A 22,200-nucleotide genomic window follows, 5' to 3' on the forward strand; every position below is an offset into this window, starting at 1 on the left:
GTCTGTGGAATACTCTTCCAATTATGATGTGCACGAAAAACACCTGATGGAAGCTTTCTCCAATTTAGGAACAATCCTAAGAATCAACACGACATTACCAACGGTGAGTTGTAAAGCTTAGAGACACTTTTCTCAACTGTCAAGGATATAAAACAAATCAGTAAGCTAGAGAAAAGAAAGCTATCTTTCTGAATCTCTCTGCAGAAAGTATTGCACAAATTGTTGTGCTGCAAAAATTTGATTAAAGGGAATGTCGCCAAAATACTGTTAGGAAAAAAGTATTACAATGATGTGTACGGGCAGAGTCTGTGCTCCCAAATAGACATTCTTCCCTCCTCATCTCCATGTCCCTCCTAATAAAACTCTTCTTTTTCTTCCCCCTCCCCAGCTCTATTAAGATATAATGGGCAAATAAAAAGTGAATATATTTAAAGGGTACAGTGTGATGGCCTGATACATGTATGCATTTTCAATGATTATCACAATCAAGTTAATTAATACATGTCACCTCACAGTTACTTTTTTTTTTGATGTGCTAAGTACAGTTAAGATCTACTCTCTTAGTAAATTTCAAGCACACAATGTGCTATAATTAACTATAGTCATCATGCTGTACATTAGGTCCCCAGAATTTGTGTGCTCTCAGACCAATAGCTCCCCATTTTCCCTATCTCCCAGCCCCTGGTAACCACTGTTCAAGTCTCTGCCTCTATGTGGATGACTCTTCTTGGTTCTACATTATTAAAGTTATATGGTATTTGTCTTTCTCTGTCTGACTAATTTCATTTAGCATAATAAGCTCCAGATTCATCCATAATGTTATAAATGGTAGGATTTCCTTTTTTTTAATGGCTGAATAATAGTCCATTGTATGTATATAAATAACATATAATATGCTAGATATAAATATATAATATGTAACAGAGCATGTATAATAGATACATAATTATATATCACATTTTCTTTATTCATTCATCCCTCCATAAATATTTGGTTTGTTTCCATATCTTGGCTATTGGAAAAAAGGAGCCCTTGTTCATTGTTGGTAGGAATGTAAATTCCTATATAGCCATTATGGAAAATACTATGGAGGATATTAAAAAAAATTAAAAATAAAACTACCATGGAGCCAGGGCAGCTGGGTGGCTCAGTTGGTTAAGTATCCAGCTCAGGCCATGATCTTGGAGTTGTGAGATTGAGCCCTGTATCACTCAGTATGGAGTTGGCTTGAGATTCTTTCTCCCTCTGCTCTTTCCCCCACTTGTACGTGCACATGCTCTCTCTCTAAAATAACTAAAATCTTAAAAAAGAAAGAAAAAAGAGGGGTGCCTGGGTGGCTCAGGTGATTAAGTGTCTGCCTTCAGCTCAGGTCATGATCCCAGGGTCCTGGGATGGAGTCCTGCATCCAGCTCTTTGCTCAGCAGGGAGTCTGCTTCTGTCTGCTTCTTCCTCTGCCTGCCACTTCCCCTGCTTGTGGTCACATACTCTCTGTCAAATAAATAAAATCTTAAAAAAAAAAAAAATTACCATGGTCTCAGCAATCCCACTACTGGGTGTATATCTGTAGGAAATAAAACTGGTATCTCAAAAAGATACTGCATTCCTCTGTTCTTTGCAGTTTTATTCACAATAGTCAAGACAAACTTTTTCTTTCATTTGGAACACTAGGAAAGAATTCAAGTAAATTACCTTCCCATGTGGACTTAACCATTTCATGTGTCACTATCTGCTCAGGACACTTGTATTTTGTAATGCACATGTAAGTTAACATATAGGAATCAGACTTTAATGGTGGCAAAGTTTTTGTTGTCATAGAGACCTCCATCTTTTTTCAATAAACAAAGATCATTATCAGGAGAGGTTTGCCACTTGTTGCATTATTTTCCAGCTTTGATTCATTAACTTAAGCCTCTTCAGACTTAGCAAATTAAGACACAGGATGCACAATTGAACTTGAATTAAAGACAAATAACAAATGATTTAATCTAAGTATATCCCAAGCATCTCATTTTTCTTTAAAGAGTGTCAGTCATGCAACATCTGCCAATTATTTGTTGTTTATCTGAAATTCAAATTAACTGGGCATCCTACATTTTATCTAAGAACTCTATTCTAAGCAAGCTATGCGAAAGATTATTTTGCTCTGAAATGGTTTTCAACTTTTTTTTTTTTTTTTAAAGACTATTTATTTGTCAGAGAGAGAGAGAGAGGGAGACAGGCCGGTAGAGGGAAAAGCAGACTCCCCACCGAGCAAGGAGCCTGATGCAGGACCCCATCCCAGGATCCTGGGATCATGACCTGATCTGAAGGCAGACACTTAACCGACTAACGGGCATCCCTTTTATATTTGTTTTTATAAACAAAAAGTCTCTAAGACAAAAAGCATTACATTTTCCAGTTCCTGGGAAGACGAAGTTCGGGTTCCTTAGCTCCTTCTATTAAAAACGTGATTGAACAGAGAAGCCAACTGTACTGTGCTAGAGAGACTGTCCCAAAGACCTCCAGGCAGGCCACCATCTCGAGAACAGCAAACCTCCGCCAAAAGCAGGCCTTGAGCTGACCCTCTGATGGACGTTCACTAGCCATCGCTGCCCTTAGCACAAGCCTCGGAGACAAATGAGGCGTGGAGGCTTGGGGACCTGCTTCTCGCCCCCTCTCCCACTCAGTCCTGGAGGCTAACTTCCAGAGGGACCCCGCCTGCATCTCTCCAGATCCCTGACGCTCTCCTCCCCTCACCTTACTTCCCCCTGCCCCGTGGGCACCTGCGGAGACGCTAAGTAGCCAGAATTAACGGCGGTGTTGGAATCAACAGCCCCCAAGGTGTGATCGCAATCTCTCGTTCATTCCAGAAGCGGATTTTTTTTTTCCCCCCACCGGAAAAAGAGGGGCCGGCTGGCATTCGCGCTGCCCCCTGAAATCTAAGCTGGGGTAGGGCGGCTCACCAACGCCCCTCCCGTTTTCCTCTTTTTTCGGTCGGAGGAGAGAAAACAGGCCGGCGCCGGGCGCGGACGAGAGCCGCGGGAAGTGGGACACACCCTCCCGTCAGCCCGCCCTCCGCCCGGCGGCGCGGCGCGGCGCGGGGAGGCGGGGGCAGGCGCGAGGCGCGAGGCGCGGGGCGGACTGCGCGCGTGGAGGGCGCCCACTGCGAGCCTCCGGGCACCGACGATGGCCGGCTGAGTCGTGCGAGAGCCGGAGCCGGGCAGGATGATGCTCCTCATGGGCGCCCGGACGCCGCGCCCGCGGTTGCTGCCGACCCTGGGGCCCGGAGCTCGAGTGCATCCGCGGCCGCGAACGCCGTCGCCTCAGGTGAGACAGAGCCCGGCTCCGGGGGCCGGGGGCGCTGGAAAAGTTTGCGTCGGGCGACTTGGGCGGGAGCGAAAGACGAGCGACCGGCAAGTTCCTGGCGTTTCGCTGGCCCTCCGGCTCCGCGCGCAGGGGGACCCCGACAAGTGGGCGCCCGGGCCGCAGACGTGGGTGTCCAGGTCCCCGGCACAGTCACGCCCCGGGGCCGAGGGAAGGCGAGGCCGGGGCGGCGAGGACGAGCATCACCTCCGCCAAGCTGGGGTGCGGGGACCGCAGGGCGGCGCCCCGGGGATTAGCAAAACCTCTCCGGGAAGCGGTTTCTCCGCGGCTACAACGCGCTCGGGAGGAAGTTTTCAGAGTCACTTTGCCGTTGGCTCGGGCGTGGGTGGCGAGAGGGGCTGCGAAAACGACCGAGCACGGTGACTGTCCCGAGCGTGCACTGTGGTGGGAAAGTGAGATCTCCAGTCTGCAAGCCGCCGCCCCTCCCTTCTAAAGGGGGAGGAAAACTCGGGTTTTGTTCTGAGACGCGGTGAATCATGAGTGTGTGTCGGTGAGTAACAGCTGGCCCGACACAGTTGTGTTGTGGCCTGTGTGGAACCGTTGCTTGGAGGAGAGGGAAGAGAGTGGATGTGCCCTAGAAAAGACGGAGGTAGGGGGAAATGAGGCGTGCACCTCGGGTTGGGATAGAGCCCCACAGGAGCCCTAACTGAGCCTGATGAGGAAGGACCGCCCATTAAAAAGAGCCTTCACCAGGTGCGTGTGGTTGGGGAGTGCGTGGTTTCTGAGTTTTAGTTCTCAGCCCCTCTTCCCCCATTAGATTAGTTTCAGGTCGTTAAAGAGGAAAGTACGTTTAGCTGTGCAGTTTGCAAGAAAAACAAAAGAAGCCAGGCCATTATCTTGTCACTTTCACTTCCTGTTTTTTTTCCCCCCTCCAGCTATTTCAGGGCTTCGCAGTTTTGAGGGCTGGAGGAAATATTAAATACATATTTAAAATTCCTTCCCTGAGTGTTTGGGAGAGATCGAGGAAGGGCATTTTGCTACTAACACCCAGGAAAAGGAGCAGACTCCTTAAAATGATAGACTTAGTAGTAAATTGTAGAGCGGTGCTTCGCCTTTATGAAATTGTACTTTCTTAGCAAGTGTTGCACTTCTTGGTGAGAAATATACCAAACAGTGAAACAGCCCAACACAAGGAGCCTCCTTGACTCTACCACCATTTAAACATAAATGACTGATTCTGTTTTCTGTTAAGTTCATTTAACATCCAGGGTAAAGTTGTTACAGAGCCCAAGGCTGGCAGCTCTTTCTCAAATTATCATCTCTAAGCCCCTTTCTCAGTATTTCCCACCTGATGCTGTTCCCACTGGGTGCCACTGCACCGCCAGCAGGAATGTGGATTCCCTTTAAAAAAGAAAGGAAGGAAGAAAGAAAATGATACAGTGGGGATTATTAGGGCTAATCATAGGGGAAGAGTGGTTAGTACTTTGCCTCTAGGTAATCATCTCAAGCCTTACATTGGCTTGTTTCTAATTTGCAGATATTTGTTTTAAGTCTTGACTGTCCATGCTATTAAGTCAATTTACTGAACTTTAGAAGTGGAAATGCTTCCATCATTTTACTTGCTTCATAAAAGACCCCTGAAAGAAGAAAGACAAGCCTGTGAGTTTGCTTCTTTATATGCCTGTTTGGAATCATACAATAAAGAAACTGACAGGGGCACCTGGATTCAGTCCTTAAGCTGCTGCCTTCGGCTCAGGTCATGATCCCAGCGTACTGGGATCAAGTCCTGCATTGGGCTCCTTGCTCAGCGGGAAGCCTGCTTCTCTCCGTCCCATTCCCCCTGCTTGTGTTCCCTCTCTTGCTCTCATTCTCTCTCTCTGGCAAATAAATAAATAAATAAGAAAAAAACTGTCAGATATCCTGGCCACTTAGGATTAAACCATTCTCTGCCAATCATATTAACTGGCCATAAGGACATTTTTCATTCTAAAGTCTATTTTGTGGTCTCTCCATTGGATATGAAGAGTCCTGTGACTAGAGAGAGTCATAAGAGATATGACTCTTGCCACATTCAGACCCCTAGCATCCATGAAAACAGGAAAAACACACTCAGCAAAAGTGAAATTTGCAACCCCACAGCTCATAAAAATCTTAGCGTGCAAGGACTTGTCATTAATAATATCTCAGGTAAGCATTCCCAAATATATTCGACCTTTTCCGAAAGTACGGGTGTGCTTTACAGGAGGATTTGGTAATTTTAGAACATATACAGTTCTCATCATTCATATGGTAGGTGAGTAACAGTCTGTCAGTATTTTGTGGGTGGAAAAACGTTTGTCAACATGGATACGTTTGGTATACCGGGATTGTTTTTTAAATTTGGAAGCGTAAGCGAGCAAGAGCATGTTGTGTTACCTTTCGCCAAGGCATGCCCGGGTGTCTAAGATCCCGTTCCAGTGTCAGCATCTCTGCCTGTCAGCAGCAGGCTGGCTGAGGCTGAGTGGTTGTCAGGGCGTCCATGGCACCTGCTGGCCTTTCTGTTCCGCAGGACGCGGCTTTGAGTGATGATAGCATCTGGTGAATTATCGCTAAACAGAAAGCCCTTAAAATTGTGCCTTTCTTAATTTGGGTTTTCTGCTGCTTAATTTGCGAAACTAACTCCCTGGTAGGATTTCAGGCCCCGTAGGACAGCATTTGAGTCCTTAAAGTTGTGTTTAAAACTTAAAAAAAAATCAAGCGTGCTTTGTAGAGAAGTTTGGGTATGTGTGTTTTGTTTTGTTTTTAATATCTGGAAACAAAGCAATACATGTTTTCATCTCACCACCAAATGTTAATTTAGAAATTGTTTTTACCTTTTGAATTTAGGTCAGTCCCATTTGACACTTTCCTCCAATTCTACCTCTTGTGTTTGTAATTAGTGCACTGTATTCTGTAGTACTGGTTTCACAGCTTTCTGCCGAGGAAGGTGTTTAGTTGTACGTTGGAGTTTGTACTTAGACTATAGAAGACATTGGGGCAAAGTCATTCTAGACCAGTTTGTTACATATTAAACATTACCATCTTCCCAGTTCTTAGGTATTAGTATTCGTGCTTGGTTTTTTATTTTTAGATTTTACTGTTCATTGCAATTTAACAAACACTACTAGTGCTGTTTTATGGCAGACTCCTATAAACTAGAAAACAATTTTGTATCTTGGCAGATAAATATTTGTGGAATGAGGTCCCTGTGAGATTAAGGTAGAAAACCTGAGGAAATCTTGGTTGATCTGATAGCTCTATAAACTAAATGTGTTTAGGTCATAGAATAGAAATGAGCAGCTAATTTAGGTGATGGTGGGCGGTTGGGACATCTGAGTGCCACCTGGCCTTGCCGTCCCATTGTTCCCTGAACCAAGTCACTGGTCTGTTTGGGCATGTTGTACTCCCTGTTGTACAAGGAGACTTGTCTGATTGGTCCCCAAAGCCCTTTACATCTTGAAAATTGCTGTTTTGTAGGGGCGCTTGGGCGGCTCAGTCGGTGAAGCGTCTGCCTTCAGCTCAGGTCATGATCCCAGGGTTCTGGGATCGAGCCTTGAGTTGGGTTCCGTGCTCGGCAGAGTCTGCTTCTCCCTCCCCCTTCCCCTACCATGCTCTGTCTCTCTCACAAATAAATAAATAGAACCTTAAAAAAAGAGAATTGTTATTTTATGGGGCACCTGGGTTGCTCAGTTGGTTAAGCCTCTGCCTTTGGCTCAGGTCATGATCCCAGGGTCTTAGTATCAAGCCCCACTTTGGGCTCTCTGCAGGGAGCCTCCTTCTCCCTCTCCTGTTCGCTCTGCTTGTGCTCGTCCTCTCTCTCTCTCTCTCTGTGAAATCAATAAATATTAAAAAAAAATGTCACTGTGTAATTTTACCAGGGAATGTAAACAGTATTGAATAAAGTATTGTCAGTTGTCGGAATGGTTGTCTTACTGGCTGAACAATCCTGTTGTATGATGATCTCAGGCTAGAGTGGCAGCTCTACCTTGTGGTTCCAGTAACTGTTTTCCCTTTGAAAAGGCATTGAAATTTATTTGATTGGGTAAGCATGTCAGAACAGATTAAGTCTCGCTCTGATACTTCTTTCTGTCATTAGCAGTGTTTTCATCTGTGAAATGTTGCTTATTCAAGAGTATCTAGCATTAGAGCCCTAAAACCATTACATAATAGACATTGTGAGCTAACCTTTGGGCTGAAAACCCATAGGTAATAAACAGTGTTATCTTAGCTATATTCCAGAAATATCTTCTTTTTAAAAAAAAATCTCATTTAATTTACCACAGTATGAATTTTCCTGTTTTTTAAAAAACAAATACCAGTTCTCTGTTCTCTGAGCTGTATGGTTCGGACTGCAAGGGATTCCTCACCCAGATGTTCTTAATGAATTTTCCAGATTAGCATACCTTTTAAAAAACAAGGTAGTCTGTTAAAAGGTGCCCTTTAAGAGGACCCCCAGCAGAAATTGCTGTCCAGTTTTAGTATTCAAGTCTCTGTTTCTCCTGCCCAGATGCTGGGTTTATTGTACGGGCAGTGAAATGAGTGCATGGCCAGGGCTGTTCTCCCTGTGCACTGGCTGCCAGAAAGCCTAGGGTCAGATTTTCAATCCACCTTTTTTTTTTTTTTAAGATTTTATTTATTTATTTGAGAGAGAGAGAGACAGTGAGAGAGAGCATGAGCGAGGAGAAGGTCAGAGAGAGAAGCAGACTCCCCGTGGAGCTGGGAGCCCGATGCGGGACTCGATCCTAGCACTCCGGGATCATGACCTGAGCTAAAGGCAGTCGTCCAACCAACTGAGCCACCCAGGCGTCCCTTCAATCCACCTTTTAACAAATGTGAAATGATAAGCATTTTATGTGTTTGAATGAATGAAACTCACGGTTTCATCATCTCTACCTTCATTTTTATCTCCAGTCACCTCCTCACCCATTTTTCTGAAGTTGTCTTTTAATGGGAAAATGTGGTGGTGCATAAATAACATTTTGTTCTTGTTTTAAAGATTTTATCTATCTGAGAGGGCACAGGTGGGGGGTAGGGGAAGAGATAGAGGGAGAAGCAGGCTTCCCATTGAACAGGGAGCCTGACATGGGACCAGATCCCAAGACCCTGGGATTGTGATCTGAGCCGAAGGCAGATGCTTCACCAACAGAGCCACCCAGGTGCCTCCATAGATAAGGTTTTAAGAAATTAAAGAAATGAACTTTCGGTGTTTGAACAAATATGTTCTAAGTAATTAATTGAGAAAGTGTGGGAAACTAGCGTCTGTCTTTCCTGCAGTCTCCTAGGTCCTTCTTCGCCCATAGGAATTGGATATTGATTGGATTGAATTGATTGGATAATCAATAAATATTGATTGGACTGAATTGAGCTGCTGTAATAAATACTGATTGGATTGAATTGAGCTGCTAGAATCTAGATGCTGTGGTTCTCTCTTTTAGATTGAGTTGTAATTGACATGTATGGTTCTGTCTTAAATGAGGTGCTGAAGTTGTTTACTCGCCACCCTTTTTCCTTCTTACTGCTCTAACCTGTCCTAAATCTTACTTCTTTGCTACCTCAGCTATCCTTACCTGACTTGCAATCTAGTTTGGGTCAACTACCAAGGCCTAGAAATCTCTTTATTCTCAGTTTCCTATTCCATTAACTCCTAAATGGTGTTATGTGATTGTACGTGATTTTTACCTTAGATGCAGCTTCATTATAAAGGGAATAGAGAGCACTGCAGTCCAGGCTTTTGTTTGGCAGCTCTTTTGGGGATAATTATATATATATATATATATATATATATATATATACACACACACACACACACACACACATATATATATTATAAATGTATTTTAATCAGAGAGAGTGTGCACGTGTGTGCGCACAAATGGGGAGGGGGGTGGGTCTGGGGGGGTGGGGAGAAGCGGGCTCCCCGCTGAGCAAGTAGCCCGATGCGGGACTTGATCGGAGGACCCTGGGATCATGACCTGAGCTGAAGGCAGATGCTCAACTGACTGAGCCACCCAGGCAGGGATAATTAGCTTTCTATTCAGGATTCACAATACTGGTGAGAAATGATGAATGAAATCTGCACTCTAAACAAAGTTTACTGAAGAGAATTTCTCTCAGTAGATTTCAGGGCAAGAAATAGGGAGACATGGAAAGAGCAACGAGGGATGAAGCCGGGGTTGAAATGTCTGTAGCCTGTGAGCAGAAACAAGAAGAGACAGGGACATTAAACCTCCTATCAAGAAATGGATAGGTGCACAAAGCTTTATTGTGGCAAACTTTAGGGAAGAAAAAGACTTCCCGATCGGCAAGGGTCATCACCCAAGTAGGTGTTGTACCTGAGGGTCTTCTGGTACTTACTAGGTGGAATAAATGGTTTATGACATGCTGTGAACACAGTGGTAATCTCATTATATTTAATTCTACTGGGAACTCTAAATTGTTTTGTTGTAGGAATGCTTTTATAATGAACACATTGCTCAAATCACATTTCTGGGACTTGATGATTTAGCTTATTTTTAACCTCTTAGGCATAACGATAAATAAATGTCCTGAATCTGGTTGGAGGAAGGAAGAAGTTGGTCTTTTTGACAAACCCTTGTTCTTTTTCTGACTGCGCAGATGTGTGTGTTCATGTGTGGCTGTCTCTTATTAAATATTTTGTTTTTGGTATGAGTTTCCCAGTAGGCTGAGTAGGTTATTTGAAGAGAGGATTTTAAAAGGTGTTTGACGAATAACTGCTCTTTGCACCAGTAATGCAGCTGTAATATAAGTGTACATTTTTATTAGAGAGGCTGACAGTATTGTGACTATAAACCTGAAAATACATTGTTTTAGAAACTGTCTGCAAACATATCAACATAGCACTGGCTCTCTAAGCTCTTGCTGGAGGATATTTGTGATGACATTTTACAGTCTGATGACTCATTTTTGCAAGTCTGCTTTGAGAATGTTTCAAATAATATATAATAAAGCAATTTCCACTTTTCAGGAGAAAGTATGGTTTCTTTTGACCTTGTAAATTATCCTTTTATGGGTTGGTTATTCATGAAACCAAGGCAAGAAAGCTTTGAAACATAAGCTACAGTTGATCCAGAAATCCAGTGGCCTTATCCCTTCCGTCCCACTTTGTACTTGGTGCCTTCCGTGTTCTGTAATTGGTGTCTGTGATGTTCCCTAAGTAGCATTGGACCCCCCCACATCACCCACCCTTCTTTACTCTCCTGAGTTCTGCACTTCCCCCAAGGCTGAGTTCCAGTACCCACCGCCCGCTGCTGCAGATCCCCATTTTGCTGAGGTCCACAGGTCTGTGCCACCAGAAGTAACCACATTCTTTTCCCCCTCCCGTGGCACTTATGCATCCCACCGTGTGTTCTAGCTCTGCTCTTGTGGTTTTCCCAGCTGGATTCGGTCAGCACTTTGGGGTCAGAACTCTTTCTTCTCACCTCACATGGCCTCTGCCCTGCCCCAGTAGGTGCATAACATATGCTTGTCAGGTAGAGGGGGAGTGGACAGATGAGCAAGAACTAAATATCATACAGAGTTCCTTAACGGCGGCTCTCTTCAGGTCTTACCTTCTCGATTTCTTCCTCTTCACTTCACCCGGATGGGCACACCTGAAGCATTCTTCCCTACTGTTTGTGATATGAGCCTTGAATAATTGAAGATTTTTTAAAAAGTTAATAAAAATAATCTTTATGTGTTGTATTTTCCATTAAAAGAAAGCAGCAATCTTAAATGACTGTTTGGTTAGATTTAATTAATTAATACTTTTTTTTTAAAGATTTATTTATTTGACACACACAGAGAGAGCACAAACAGGCAGAGAGGCAGGCAGAGAGAAAGGGTGGGGAAAGCAGGCTTCCTGCTGAGCAGAGAGCCTGATGCAGGTCTTGATCCCAGGACCCTGAGATCATGACCTGAGCCGAAGGCAGAGGCTTAACCCACTGAGCCACCCAAGCGGCCCAGTTTGGTTAGTTTTATTTCAGATAAGCTTTCAAATCGGGAATTTTAAAGGATGTGATGAAGCATAAGTTAAGGAGAGCCTGGTGTGTAAGGGTGTGTGTTTTCTTGGCTGTTTTTTTTTTTTTCTTTTATTGAGGGATATGACCTGCCACATTATATTCATTCCAGGTGGGCAACATAAATGATTTGGTATTTGTATATGTGTTGTAAAACAAGCACCACAATAGGTCTAGTGAACATCTGTCACCATACACAGTTACAGAAGTTTTTTTTCTTGTGATGGGATCTTTTTTTAAGATTTACTCTCTTAGGGGAGCCTGGGTGGCTCAGTGGGTTAAAGCCTCTGCCTTTGGCTTCGGTCATGATCCCGGGCTCCTGGGATCGAGTCCCACATCAGGCTCCCTGTTCAGTGGGGAGCCTGCTTCCTCCTCTCTCCCTCTACCTGCCTTTCTGCCTACTTGTGATCTCTGTCAAATAAATAAATAAAATCTTTAAAAAATAAAAAGATTTACTCTCTTAGCAACTTTCAAATATGCAATACAATGTTTTTAACTATAGTTGCCATGCTGTTCCCTGTGAGTTACTTCCCTCTGATATGTATTTTTATAACTGGAAGTCTGTATTTTTTGTCTATCTTCACTCATTTCTGGCAAGCACCCATCTGTTCTTTGTATCTATGAGCGTGGTTTTTTGTTTTTTTGTTTTTGTTTTATCGACTCTACTTGGTATTTGTCTTTCTCCGTCTCACCTGTTTCACTTAGCATAATGTCCTCAAGGTCCATCCATGTTACTGCAGATGGCAAGATTTCATTTTTCCTTATGGCTGGATAATATTCCATTGTGTGTACACACCATGTTTTCTTTATCCATTCATCTGTCGATGTACACTTAGGTTGTTTTCTGTATCTTGGCTATTGTAAATAATGTTGCTGTGGACATGGGGGTGCATAGATCTCTTCAGATTAGCGGTTTTGGGGTTTTTTTGGCTAAATACCCAGAAGTGGAATTGCTGAATCATACGGTAGTCCTGTTCTTAATTTTTTGAGAAATCTCCAGTTCTGTTTTCTACAGTGGCTACACCAGTTTACATTCCCACCAACCGTGCACAAGAGTTCCCTTTTCTTCACCTCCTTGTTGACACTTACTTCTTTTTCAATAATAGTCTTCACTGTTCTTAAAGTGATATAGTGATTAAAGTTGATTTAGGAGGATTGTCACATGTGAGTTCTAATTCTGTGGGAGAAGTAACCTGACCGGTGAAGACTTGGGTAAGGAGTGTTTAAGAAGCAGTGGTTCAGCACGAGCATTTAGTCCAATGGGTTTGTTTATCTTGGGAGTTGCCATTAAACCATGGCTACCATCTGCCTTTAATCTGAATCCACCGTTAGAACGCAGCCTGTGTTTATACACTGTTTTTCCTTTTCCTTTCCCAAATCACTTTCTAAATGAATTTTCTATTATCTCTATGGTGAGAATAAGCTACAAGATTCAGCTTTTGCTGACATTCAAGGCCCAACGGTAACAAAAAACACAGTTTTTAAGCCAGTTTTTTCTCTCTAGGAAATGGTTCTGAGGTGAATTTTTTAGGTCAGCCCTAGCTCTGCTCCACACAGTCATTTTTTAGGTCAGCCCTAGCTCTGCTCACACAGTCATTCAGGGACCCTTTCCTCTGTCATCATCAGCATGTGGCTTCCAAAGTCAAAGGACTATGGGGTTGTTCTGATTTGTTTTGTTTTTGTACTTGTAAAATGTTAATAGGCGAGGTTGGTGATGTCACATAACACCCATGCTCACATTTGTTGAATATTTCATTGGCTATGTCAGATGGCTACATTTGGCTACAAGGGGCCTGGGAGAATGTAGTCCTGGCAGGGAGCCACAGTCTGGCTAAACTTTGATTAACGTGGAAGAAGAGAGATGGATTTCCACATTTAGCTGTTTCTGCTGCAGGCCCCTTGGCCAGAAACAGGAGAGTTTTGTATTTAGTGGGCACTGAATTTCCAAGGCTCTGTTGAACTTTTGTTTATATGTGTTCCTCTGCAATAGATGTTTGCAGGGAAGCTTGCTTGCTTTCTGGAAAACTTAAAAAGGAAATGATGGAAATGTAGCATTTTAAATTTGGGCTAGAACAGGAACATTTGACACCTTGTTAGGTTCATTATAAGCTGCCCTCCGGGCTGAAGCTTAATAGGAAAGGGTGTAATCTCACTTGTACACTGTAAGGTAAGGAAGGGAAATAAGTTCTGATGGTTCAATTAGAAGCTGAAGCCAGAATTCAAGTTTATGCAGTGACACTTGATAAAGAGGAAAGAAAAGTAGAAGATGCTGACAGTATGGTTTTAGGGAAGGACTTCTTTTAGAGGAATTGTGATGATTAGTAGGTAGAAATTATAAAAGTACTATGCATATCTAGGATATGAATTTAATTGCATTTTTTAGGCTAACCTGTTAGAAATATGGTCTAATAGAGGGATTTTTTTAAAAAGAGCAATCTTAGTTGGATAATTAGGATTGTTGAAAGATGCTGGGTTTTAGGATGAAATATAGCTTAGTATATAACATATTGAGAATAATCCACTGTAATTGAGGTTATGTTCAGAAAGTGTTTTATTCATATGATCTTGTATAATGCCTCCTCATCACATTATTTACTTAATCACCTTTCTTTGGCTTATACACTAGCTTTTTAATTTTAATTTGTCAGGCTTGGATATCACTGTTGATCATTTTTTCGGTTTGTTTTTAAAGTTTTATTTACTTAAAAGAAAAAAGTTTTATTTCAGTAATCTCTACACCCGGCATGGGGCTCTAACTCCTCACAGCCGGCTCTGAGATTGAGAGTGCCCTTCCGACTGAGCCAGCCGGGCACTCCCACTGTTAATCAGTCTTGAATGCATTACTTTGATTAATTTGGAGATAGAAGAAATGTTTTCCTTTCCCATTGCTTTTCATGTCCTTTAGTGTAATTACTGTTTTATATCATGAAATGGTCAGATTGTAATACTGTGTGTCTTGAACTTGGACACTATATTTAATTGTCCGTGAAACATTAATAAGGCTTTAATGAAACAGCTGTCTAAAGGGCTTATTATATATGTGTATACATATACATACACATATATAGTATACAATATGGATTATGTAGAAACACATGTAATTGGAAATACATAATACTACTATCACTGATCTGAACATATTATTAATGGTGCCTGTGCCTTAGCTCGGCATTGTTACAACATGAACGACCATCCTAGGTCCTGTGGAATTCGCTTTTTCTGGAGGCTTCTTACTCTCATTCCATATGGATTAATCTGGGCTTGGTAAGCATGTATCAACCCTAGAAGAAAGCAAGTCTCTCTCAGTGGGTAAAAAGGTATGGGATGCGTGTGACTCCTTAGTGACTGAGAGAGAGTGGAACATCCCAATCCTGACAAGCTGTAGTCCCTTACATCGTGTCAGGACTCACAGTCCGGCTGCGTCCTGCGTCAGGGAGTTAGGGTTCGTCTCTGAGTCAGTATGTCAGAAGGGACACTAGCAAGCTACGGGGAGGGAGGCGCCTCCAGAAGATTAAGGTGTTGGGGATTTCTACAGAAGATGATTAAAAGGGCCGGATATTCTTAATCTGGTGAAAAGAAGGCAAAGAAGAAGCAAATATTGGTGTTCACATATCTAAGGAGATTTCTTGTGAAAGAAAGTTGTATTCTTATGTTGCTTTAGAGTGAGGAAATCACACCTGAGATTGGACAGACCAGGTGGGCAGAGCTCAGCTCCGTTTAAGAAACTATTTATACCTATTCTGGCTGTTCATGAGAACAGACCTTTTAAGTTCTAGAAGAACTTGGGCAGATGCCAAAGAAGGTCTACTCAGTGAATGCTGCAGACCAGAGCTAGGAAGCAGAGCCTCTTTCCTCCTCCGGTTTCTCTCCAGTGCCCCCTACTGACAAAACTTTAGTGCCAACCAGCAGAGGAAAACTATTTAAAGGGCCCAGATCCATTTTCACAGAGAAGTCAAAAAGGATGAATTTGGAGCTTACTGGAAGTTGATAACCATCCCAGGTGGGATGAGGCACCTGTGCAGTACTGGAAAGTGACAGCTGCTCTCATGGGCATGGCCAACATGGTAAAGCCAAAGTGGGGTGGGAGACAAGAGGCCAGACCATGACTGGGGTATTGGTTAAATGGGTGGTAATTTTGGGTACAGTAGAGTGCTTATCGTCTAGATCAGAAATCAGGGAAGCAGCACTTGACTGTTCCAGGAAACACAATCCAACCCACAGAGGAACAGATACAATGGCTTCAGAAAAAAAAGGAGACTTAAAAGTGCATGAAGAAGTTAGAGCAAAGGGTGGATGATTGAGAAGCCAGAAAGTAGGCTTGAGAAGAGTTTGTTGGGAACTGGTTCAGGTCAAGGTCAAAATGAGAGGTCAGCTGAGATGACCTGTACGGTTCCTTTCATTTTTAACGTTCTGTGGGTCGCTTAGGTATTCCGTCTTTGATATCCCCTGCAAAGTTAGAAGCTGCTTAAGTCTGGAGATTGATAAACTTGGCTAAAAATTAATCAGTATCTCTTGTTGTCCACTCCTCGCAGTCTGTCTTCGCTACCAACAAAAAACTTTGGATTGTTAGAGTGTAATGAATATTTCGTTGTGGTGGTTTGTGTTTCGGCCCTTCATGTAACGTTCTTTCTGTAAAGGTTTGGTTTTAGGATGTTTGCTGTGAGTTCTTGCCTGGAGGTCAGCCACCCAGGTGTGCTGCTCATAACTGTTGTCAGTCTGAGCTGAAGCACAGATCTTCTGCTAACAAGTGAAAGCTCTTTTTCCCATATGAAATTCACTTTCATGAATCCAGGCAGTTTCATTTAATTAGTTTATTCCATTTAGTGGGACTGTGCCACGTCTAATTAGTGAAGTCTGAAATTATGTGGGTGACTAAGCATTGTCATCAGCAGTTGTTGTTATGCCTGCAATTGTATGAAAACATCCAAGTCTGATCTCTCAGAGAGAAGTTCTATTATTTGACTGACCTTTGAACTGAATTAGGATGAAATATCTTAATACTGTATTTATAATTCTTATTTTTTATTTTTATTTAAAAAAAGTACTTATTTACTTGAGAGAGAGACACAGCGAGAGAGGGAACACAAGCAAGGGGAGTGAAGAAGGAGAAGCAGGCTTCCCACTAAGCAGGGAGCCTGATTCGGGGCTTGATCCCAGGACCCTGGGATCATGACCTGAGCCAAAGGCAGCCGCTTAACAACTGAGCACCCAGGCACCCCTAATTCTGCTTATTTTAAACTATTAGATAGACATTAGAAAAGGTTTTTCACAGGCACAACAGTGAGTGTTAAAATGATTTTAACATAGCAGTGTATTGGTTTTGAAACTTCAGAAAACATCTTTGTAGTCTCTGCTAGTCATCTTTTTCAGGTGTCTTCCCTGCTCTTATTGGACATCTTAGTGGGACATGACTTGCCTTCAGCTGGTCACCTGACCCAGGAATTTGGAATGGGGTTTAGGGTTGCCATCCCTCTTGGCTGCTCTTTTGAATAGTGGAATTGTTCACTTGGAGGTGGGTAGTGATCATTTTCTTTGTTGTGGACTAGGAAGCAGTGAAAATCATTTCATAGTGATAAAGCAGAATGACACTGACGTGTAGAGAAAAGGAGAAATGAAATACAGGTCAAGAGGACTCACCAGCCTCCTCATGACACTCCAGTCCCTGGTCCTTTCCCAAGGTGTAATTACATCCTTCCACTGAGTCTCCGTGAGAGATGCCCCTTAGCCCTTAGACTAAATTCCCTCCTTGCTTAAGCTAAGTAGATGTTTGTTCCTTTCATCCAAATAGCACATACATACATGAAGATCATTCAGACTTATTTTTAGAAAATCAACTAAGATCTCAGGAGAGAAATGGGTAAAGGGCATAAGTGATTCTCAGAAAAGGAAGTTAAAAATGCCTAATAAACCTATGAAAAATAATAAGCATCACTGATAATCAAATAAGATTAAAAACAGGGGCACCTGGGTGGCTCAGTGGGTTAAAGCCTCTGCCTTCGGCTCAGGTCATGATCCCAGGGTCCTGGGATCAAGCCCCACATCGGGCTCTCTGCTCAGTGTGGAGCCTGCTTCCCCCTCTCTCTCTGCCTGCTTCTCTGCCTACTTGTGATTTCTGTCAAATAAATAAATAAAATCTTTAAAAAGAAAGAGTAAAAACGGGCAGGGATACACTTTCTCCCTTTTTTTTAACCTATCGAATTGGCAGAGAAAAACAATACTCGAAGTGTAAAGCATGTCATGATGTAGAACTGATGTGGACTGCTAGTCAGAGTGTAAAGTGATTGTGTAATTCAGAATCCCAACAGATGGCTCAGTTAGATAAGGATAATCAGAAGAGAGTTTATCCACAAAGGACTGTGCATAGAGGTGTGGGTACAGGGGAACAGCCAGAGATGGGGCAGTAAGCTTGGGCTGGTAGTGGGGGGGGTCAGGGAACGTGGACCCAAGACCACCTTGAGGGGAGTAGGAACCACCCCCTTAGTTGAAGGACCCAGCCAGATAATACTCATAAATTATTTCCTTATTGTTCCTTTAAACATTAACATTCATTGAAACTGGAATTGCAAAATTCTGTCTTTCTGGTCCAGGTGAGACTTCAGGTGCTTCAGTAAATCATTTTTAATGAAGAAGCTGATGTTTTTCAAAGTCCAGCCTCTAGGTTTGTTTTCTTTTTTCTGCCAGATGTTATTGGAGTCCCCGCTCCTTTTTTTTTTTTTTTTTTTTTTTTTGGTTTATAATCTGTGTGATGATGGCTAATATGAGCCTGTGCTAGACACTGCTGTCAGCTCTTTCCTCACTATCTCATTTAGTCCCCTGTACTGGTGTCCTGGGAGATGGTGTTCCTGTGCGCCTGTTTACTGATCACTGGAGGCAGCAGCTGAGGCTTGAACCTAACCTGTGGCTTCTCAGGATTACGCCCCCCAGCAGCCACTGCTTTATTGTTGAGGAAAGTTCTCTCTCACTTTGAAAAAAGAAAATTATAAGGGAGCATTTTTTCAGGGTTTGGTTATGCTGATTCAGTTGAAGAAGAGCTTCTCACATTGCTAAAATGTGATTGTTTCGTAGTCTGAAATGGATATTTGAATTTTATAAGAGCTGTGAGATTAAATTTTGAAGTGTACCACAAAGTTGACCCAGCTGTACCAGCTTCATATGGAAACTTATTTATAGTGAAGAGGTATGTTTTCTAAAACCTTTTTTTTAAAGGTTTCCAAGTAAATACATTGGAAGTGTATTCCAATACATTTCATTGAAATAAAGCTCCATTGAAATTGCTTTTTTTTCCCTCCAAAAGAAGCAGTTGGCTTTCAAAAGAGGAAGTTAACATTTATTAATTAAAAGAGACTTCAATTGTTCAAACTCAGTCAGGGGTCATTTGTGAGTTCAGATAATCCAAGAACATTGGGCAAGAACTTCGAAAGACAATTTGGGTCTGCATACTATTTTGTAGCAAGATTACAGCAAAATCAGAGTTAAGCTTGTATATAGCTGTCTCCTGTCACTTAAAATCTATTCACATCCCCCCGCCCCCAACCAACTATAGTCCAGTGTCTTTTTTTTTTTTTAAGATTTTATTTATTTATTTGACAGAGACACAGAGAGAGAGAGAGGGAACACAAGCAAGGGGAGTGGGAGAGGGAGAAGCAGGCTTCCCGCTAAGCAGGGAACCCAATGTGGGGCTTGATCCCAGGACCCTGGGATCTAGATCCAAGCCAAAGGCATCTGCTCACCAGCTGAGCCATCCTGGCACCCCAGGCCAGTGTCTTTTTAAAAATTTTTTAAAGATTTTTATTTGTTTGGCAGAGAGAGGGCGTGAGCACGCACAAGCAAGGGGGACAGGGAGAGGGAGGGGGGAAGCAGACTGCTCACTGAGCAGGGAGCCTGACGTGGAGCTTGGTCCCAGGACCCCATGATCATGACCTGAGCCCGAGGCAAATGCTTAACCAACTGAGACACCCAGGTGTCCTGAAAATAGTCCAGTGTCTTAAATTTTAAAGTTATTCCCTTAAGTGATCATCAAATAATACTTAGTAATATAGTTCTGGAACTCTGAAGATGGTTGATATATGAAAATTTGATAAAATCATTAAGAATAACTTACTGCCTAAAAGTTTAAAAAGTAGTTTCTGTACACATGATCTTATGTTATCTCTCTATAGCCTTGTCATGTGGATAATACCTTTTTTTTTTTTTTTTTTTTGCTGGATAATACTTTTATAAACGGGAACACTAAGGCCCAGAAAAGTTAAGTAAATTATTCACATAATTAAATCCAGGTCCTCTGATGATGAACCCTACTTTTTTTTTTCTTAAGATTTTATTTGATTTTTGACCCTTTAAAATAAAACTTTTGCAAACACCAAAAAAAAAAAAAAAAAAAAAAGATTTTATTTGAGAGAGCACGTGCAAGAGAGCATGAGTTGGAGGAAGGGGCAAAAGCAGAGGGAGAGGGAGAAGCAGACTCCCTGCTGAGCAGGGAGCCCAATGCCGGGGATGTGGGGCTCAATCCCAGGACCCCAGGATCATGACCTGAGCTGAAGGCAGACGCTTAACTGACTGAGCCACCCAGGCGCCTTGAACCCCATACTTTTAACAAACTCCTGCTATGTCCTAGTTTTCTTCTTTCTTTTGGAGCACAAAAATAATAAAATAGACTTGGCAAACCCAAGATTAATCCCAAAGAAGGAATTCTCTTTTTGGATAGTAAAAATGAACAGGACAAGTACCAAGAAAAAGCAGCTTATTGTTTGAAGCTCCCCTCATGTTCATATCCCAGTTTCCTTCATTTGCATATGCAGATCAGGCCCTTCTGCCTCCTGCTTCCAGCCTTCCTTAACAAGCTCTGTTCCTTTGTCACAGGTGTTCACTTGTCGGTAGGATGCCGCTGGAGCCTTGCTTCCATTGTTTTTGTTGATGTTGATGATAGAGAGCATTTGCACTTGATCAGTTAGACTGAGTGTTCTCTGAAGTCTGGGACCTCGTGTGACACCTCTGTACTTTGAAGTGCATAGTTCTGGCCGGGTTAATTTCTGGTTTTTCCTCTCCAGCATATCTGAGTGGTAGGGACTCTAGTTAAACCTCACATTTAAGGCAAAGCAGACTTTGTACTTGCTTAAGGGTGCTGCATCTAAGAGGTGGCATTTACTTGCAGATGTCAAACGCGGGTACATTTTGATGCTTTTCTGACAAGTGGCCATTAATGTCTAGGAAGGGATGCTGCCTTTTAAACTCCCTCGAGGGCAGCTATGGGTCAGTGCAAAATTCCTGACCACTGCTGCACAGAGGACATTTGTATTACAGTTGGCTTTGAGTTTTTTCAGAGATTCAGTCAAACTTGAAGTCTGGCTGAAAATGGCAGTTAGGGGACAGAAGAAATAACCAAATTCCTGTAAAGGAACGTAACAAGGTTTGAAGATTACTTTTACAACAGGCTTGAAACAAACGTTTATAGGAAATGAGAGTATTCTCTTAAAAGGTAGTTACAGATTTAATAGGAAACAATGATTAAATGACTAATATATTAAGCTGTGTTCTGAGTGTTGCCTAATTACTGAGATCATAACCTTAACTTTTTCTAAGAAAGGCGCTCATGTAAAAATAGATACCAGCCTATGCTGGAGGCTTTGTAAACGAATTGAATTCAGAAGTATTTCGTTGTTTTCTCCAACATTTCAAATAGTAATTTTGCTACCTTTATTGTACTGAAAAAAATTAAGCCAGTAGAAATGAAAACTTGTTTGCTATTTCGGTTGGTGGATTTGATAAAATTAGGATGTCTGAGTGGCTCAGATGGTTGGATGTCTGCCTTTGGCTCAGGTCATGGTCCTGGGGTTCCAGGATCAAGCCCTACATCTGGCTCCCTGCTTGGCGGGGAGCCTGCTTCTCCCTCTCCCTCTGTAGCTTCTGCTTCTTGTGCTCTCTCTCTCTCTGTCAAATAAATAAAATCTTAAGAATATATAAAAAAAAAGATTTGACATAATTCGAAGCTAAATCCTATGGGGTTCGTGCCCATAATGTGGTCTAAAATAGAGAAACTTTAAAGAGTTACGTCGATCTCCAAGGGACAGATCTAGAAAGGTTCATTTGTCATTTAAGGAATTAGTTTTTAAAAAAACTACGGACTTTAGTAGTAACCTTCACCTTCCCAGTTGTAGATGCCAAATCACAGCTTCGTGATGATCTCTTTACCACAACCTCCTAACGGAAAGATAAGGTAGGATTGTGGCCCAACTGGCAAGAATACATCTTTAAAATATATCCTCTGTTTCTCATCTTTAAAAACATTCATGCTGAAGGGGGTGCCTGGGTGGCTCAGTGGGTTAAAGCCTCTGCCTTCGGCTCAGGTTATGATCCCAGGGTCCTGGGATGGAGCCCCGCATCGGGCTCTCTGCTTAACGGGGAGCCTGCTTCCTCCCCTGTTTCTCTCTGCCTGCCTCTCTGCCTACTTGTGATCTCTGTCTGTCAAATAAATAAATAAAATCTTAAAAAAAAAAAAAACAACAAACCATTCATGCTGAAGGATGGCACACTAAAGTGAGGGTGAAATGTTGTAGTCAGTAGATGTGTTTCTCATTTTCCTGTGGTGATGCAAATCACCAGGTAACTCCCTCTGTTGCTTTGCGCTGCGGCCAAGAGACTGGGTGGGTCTGCCTTGAGAAGCTGGGCATTTGAGTCACTGAATTCAGTTATGTTTTTCTTTGTCAGCTAAACGGGCATTTATGTTTTCTTTTGAATTTTTTAGGTTTGTACTCTGATGCTGCGGTCGTCAGCTTTTAGAAGGGTTTGAAGTGGCCAAGTGAAAGAAAATCTTTTTTTTTTTTTAAGATTTTATTTATTTATCTGACAGAGATCACAAGTAGGCAGA

General features: G+C 42.4%; 1 protein-coding gene across 1 annotated transcript in view; it reads left to right on the forward strand.

Moving 5' to 3' along the window:
* The first annotated feature begins 3,083 nt into the window (after positions 1-3,083).
* Positions 3,084-22,200, forward strand: part of MCUB (mitochondrial calcium uniporter dominant negative subunit beta) — a 96,500-nt gene continuing 77,383 nt past the window's right edge. Inside the window, exon 1 of the mRNA XM_047718199.1 lies at positions 3,084-3,306. Coding sequence (XP_047574155.1) covers positions 3,205-3,306 — 102 coding nt within the window. The 5' untranslated portion in view covers positions 3,084-3,204. The remainder of the gene's footprint in view (positions 3,307-22,200) is intronic.

Source organism: Lutra lutra, chromosome 2 (genome assembly GCF_902655055.1).
Source record: "Lutra lutra chromosome 2, mLutLut1.2, whole genome shotgun sequence".
NCBI lineage: Eukaryota > Metazoa > Chordata > Mammalia > Carnivora > Mustelidae > Lutra > Lutra lutra.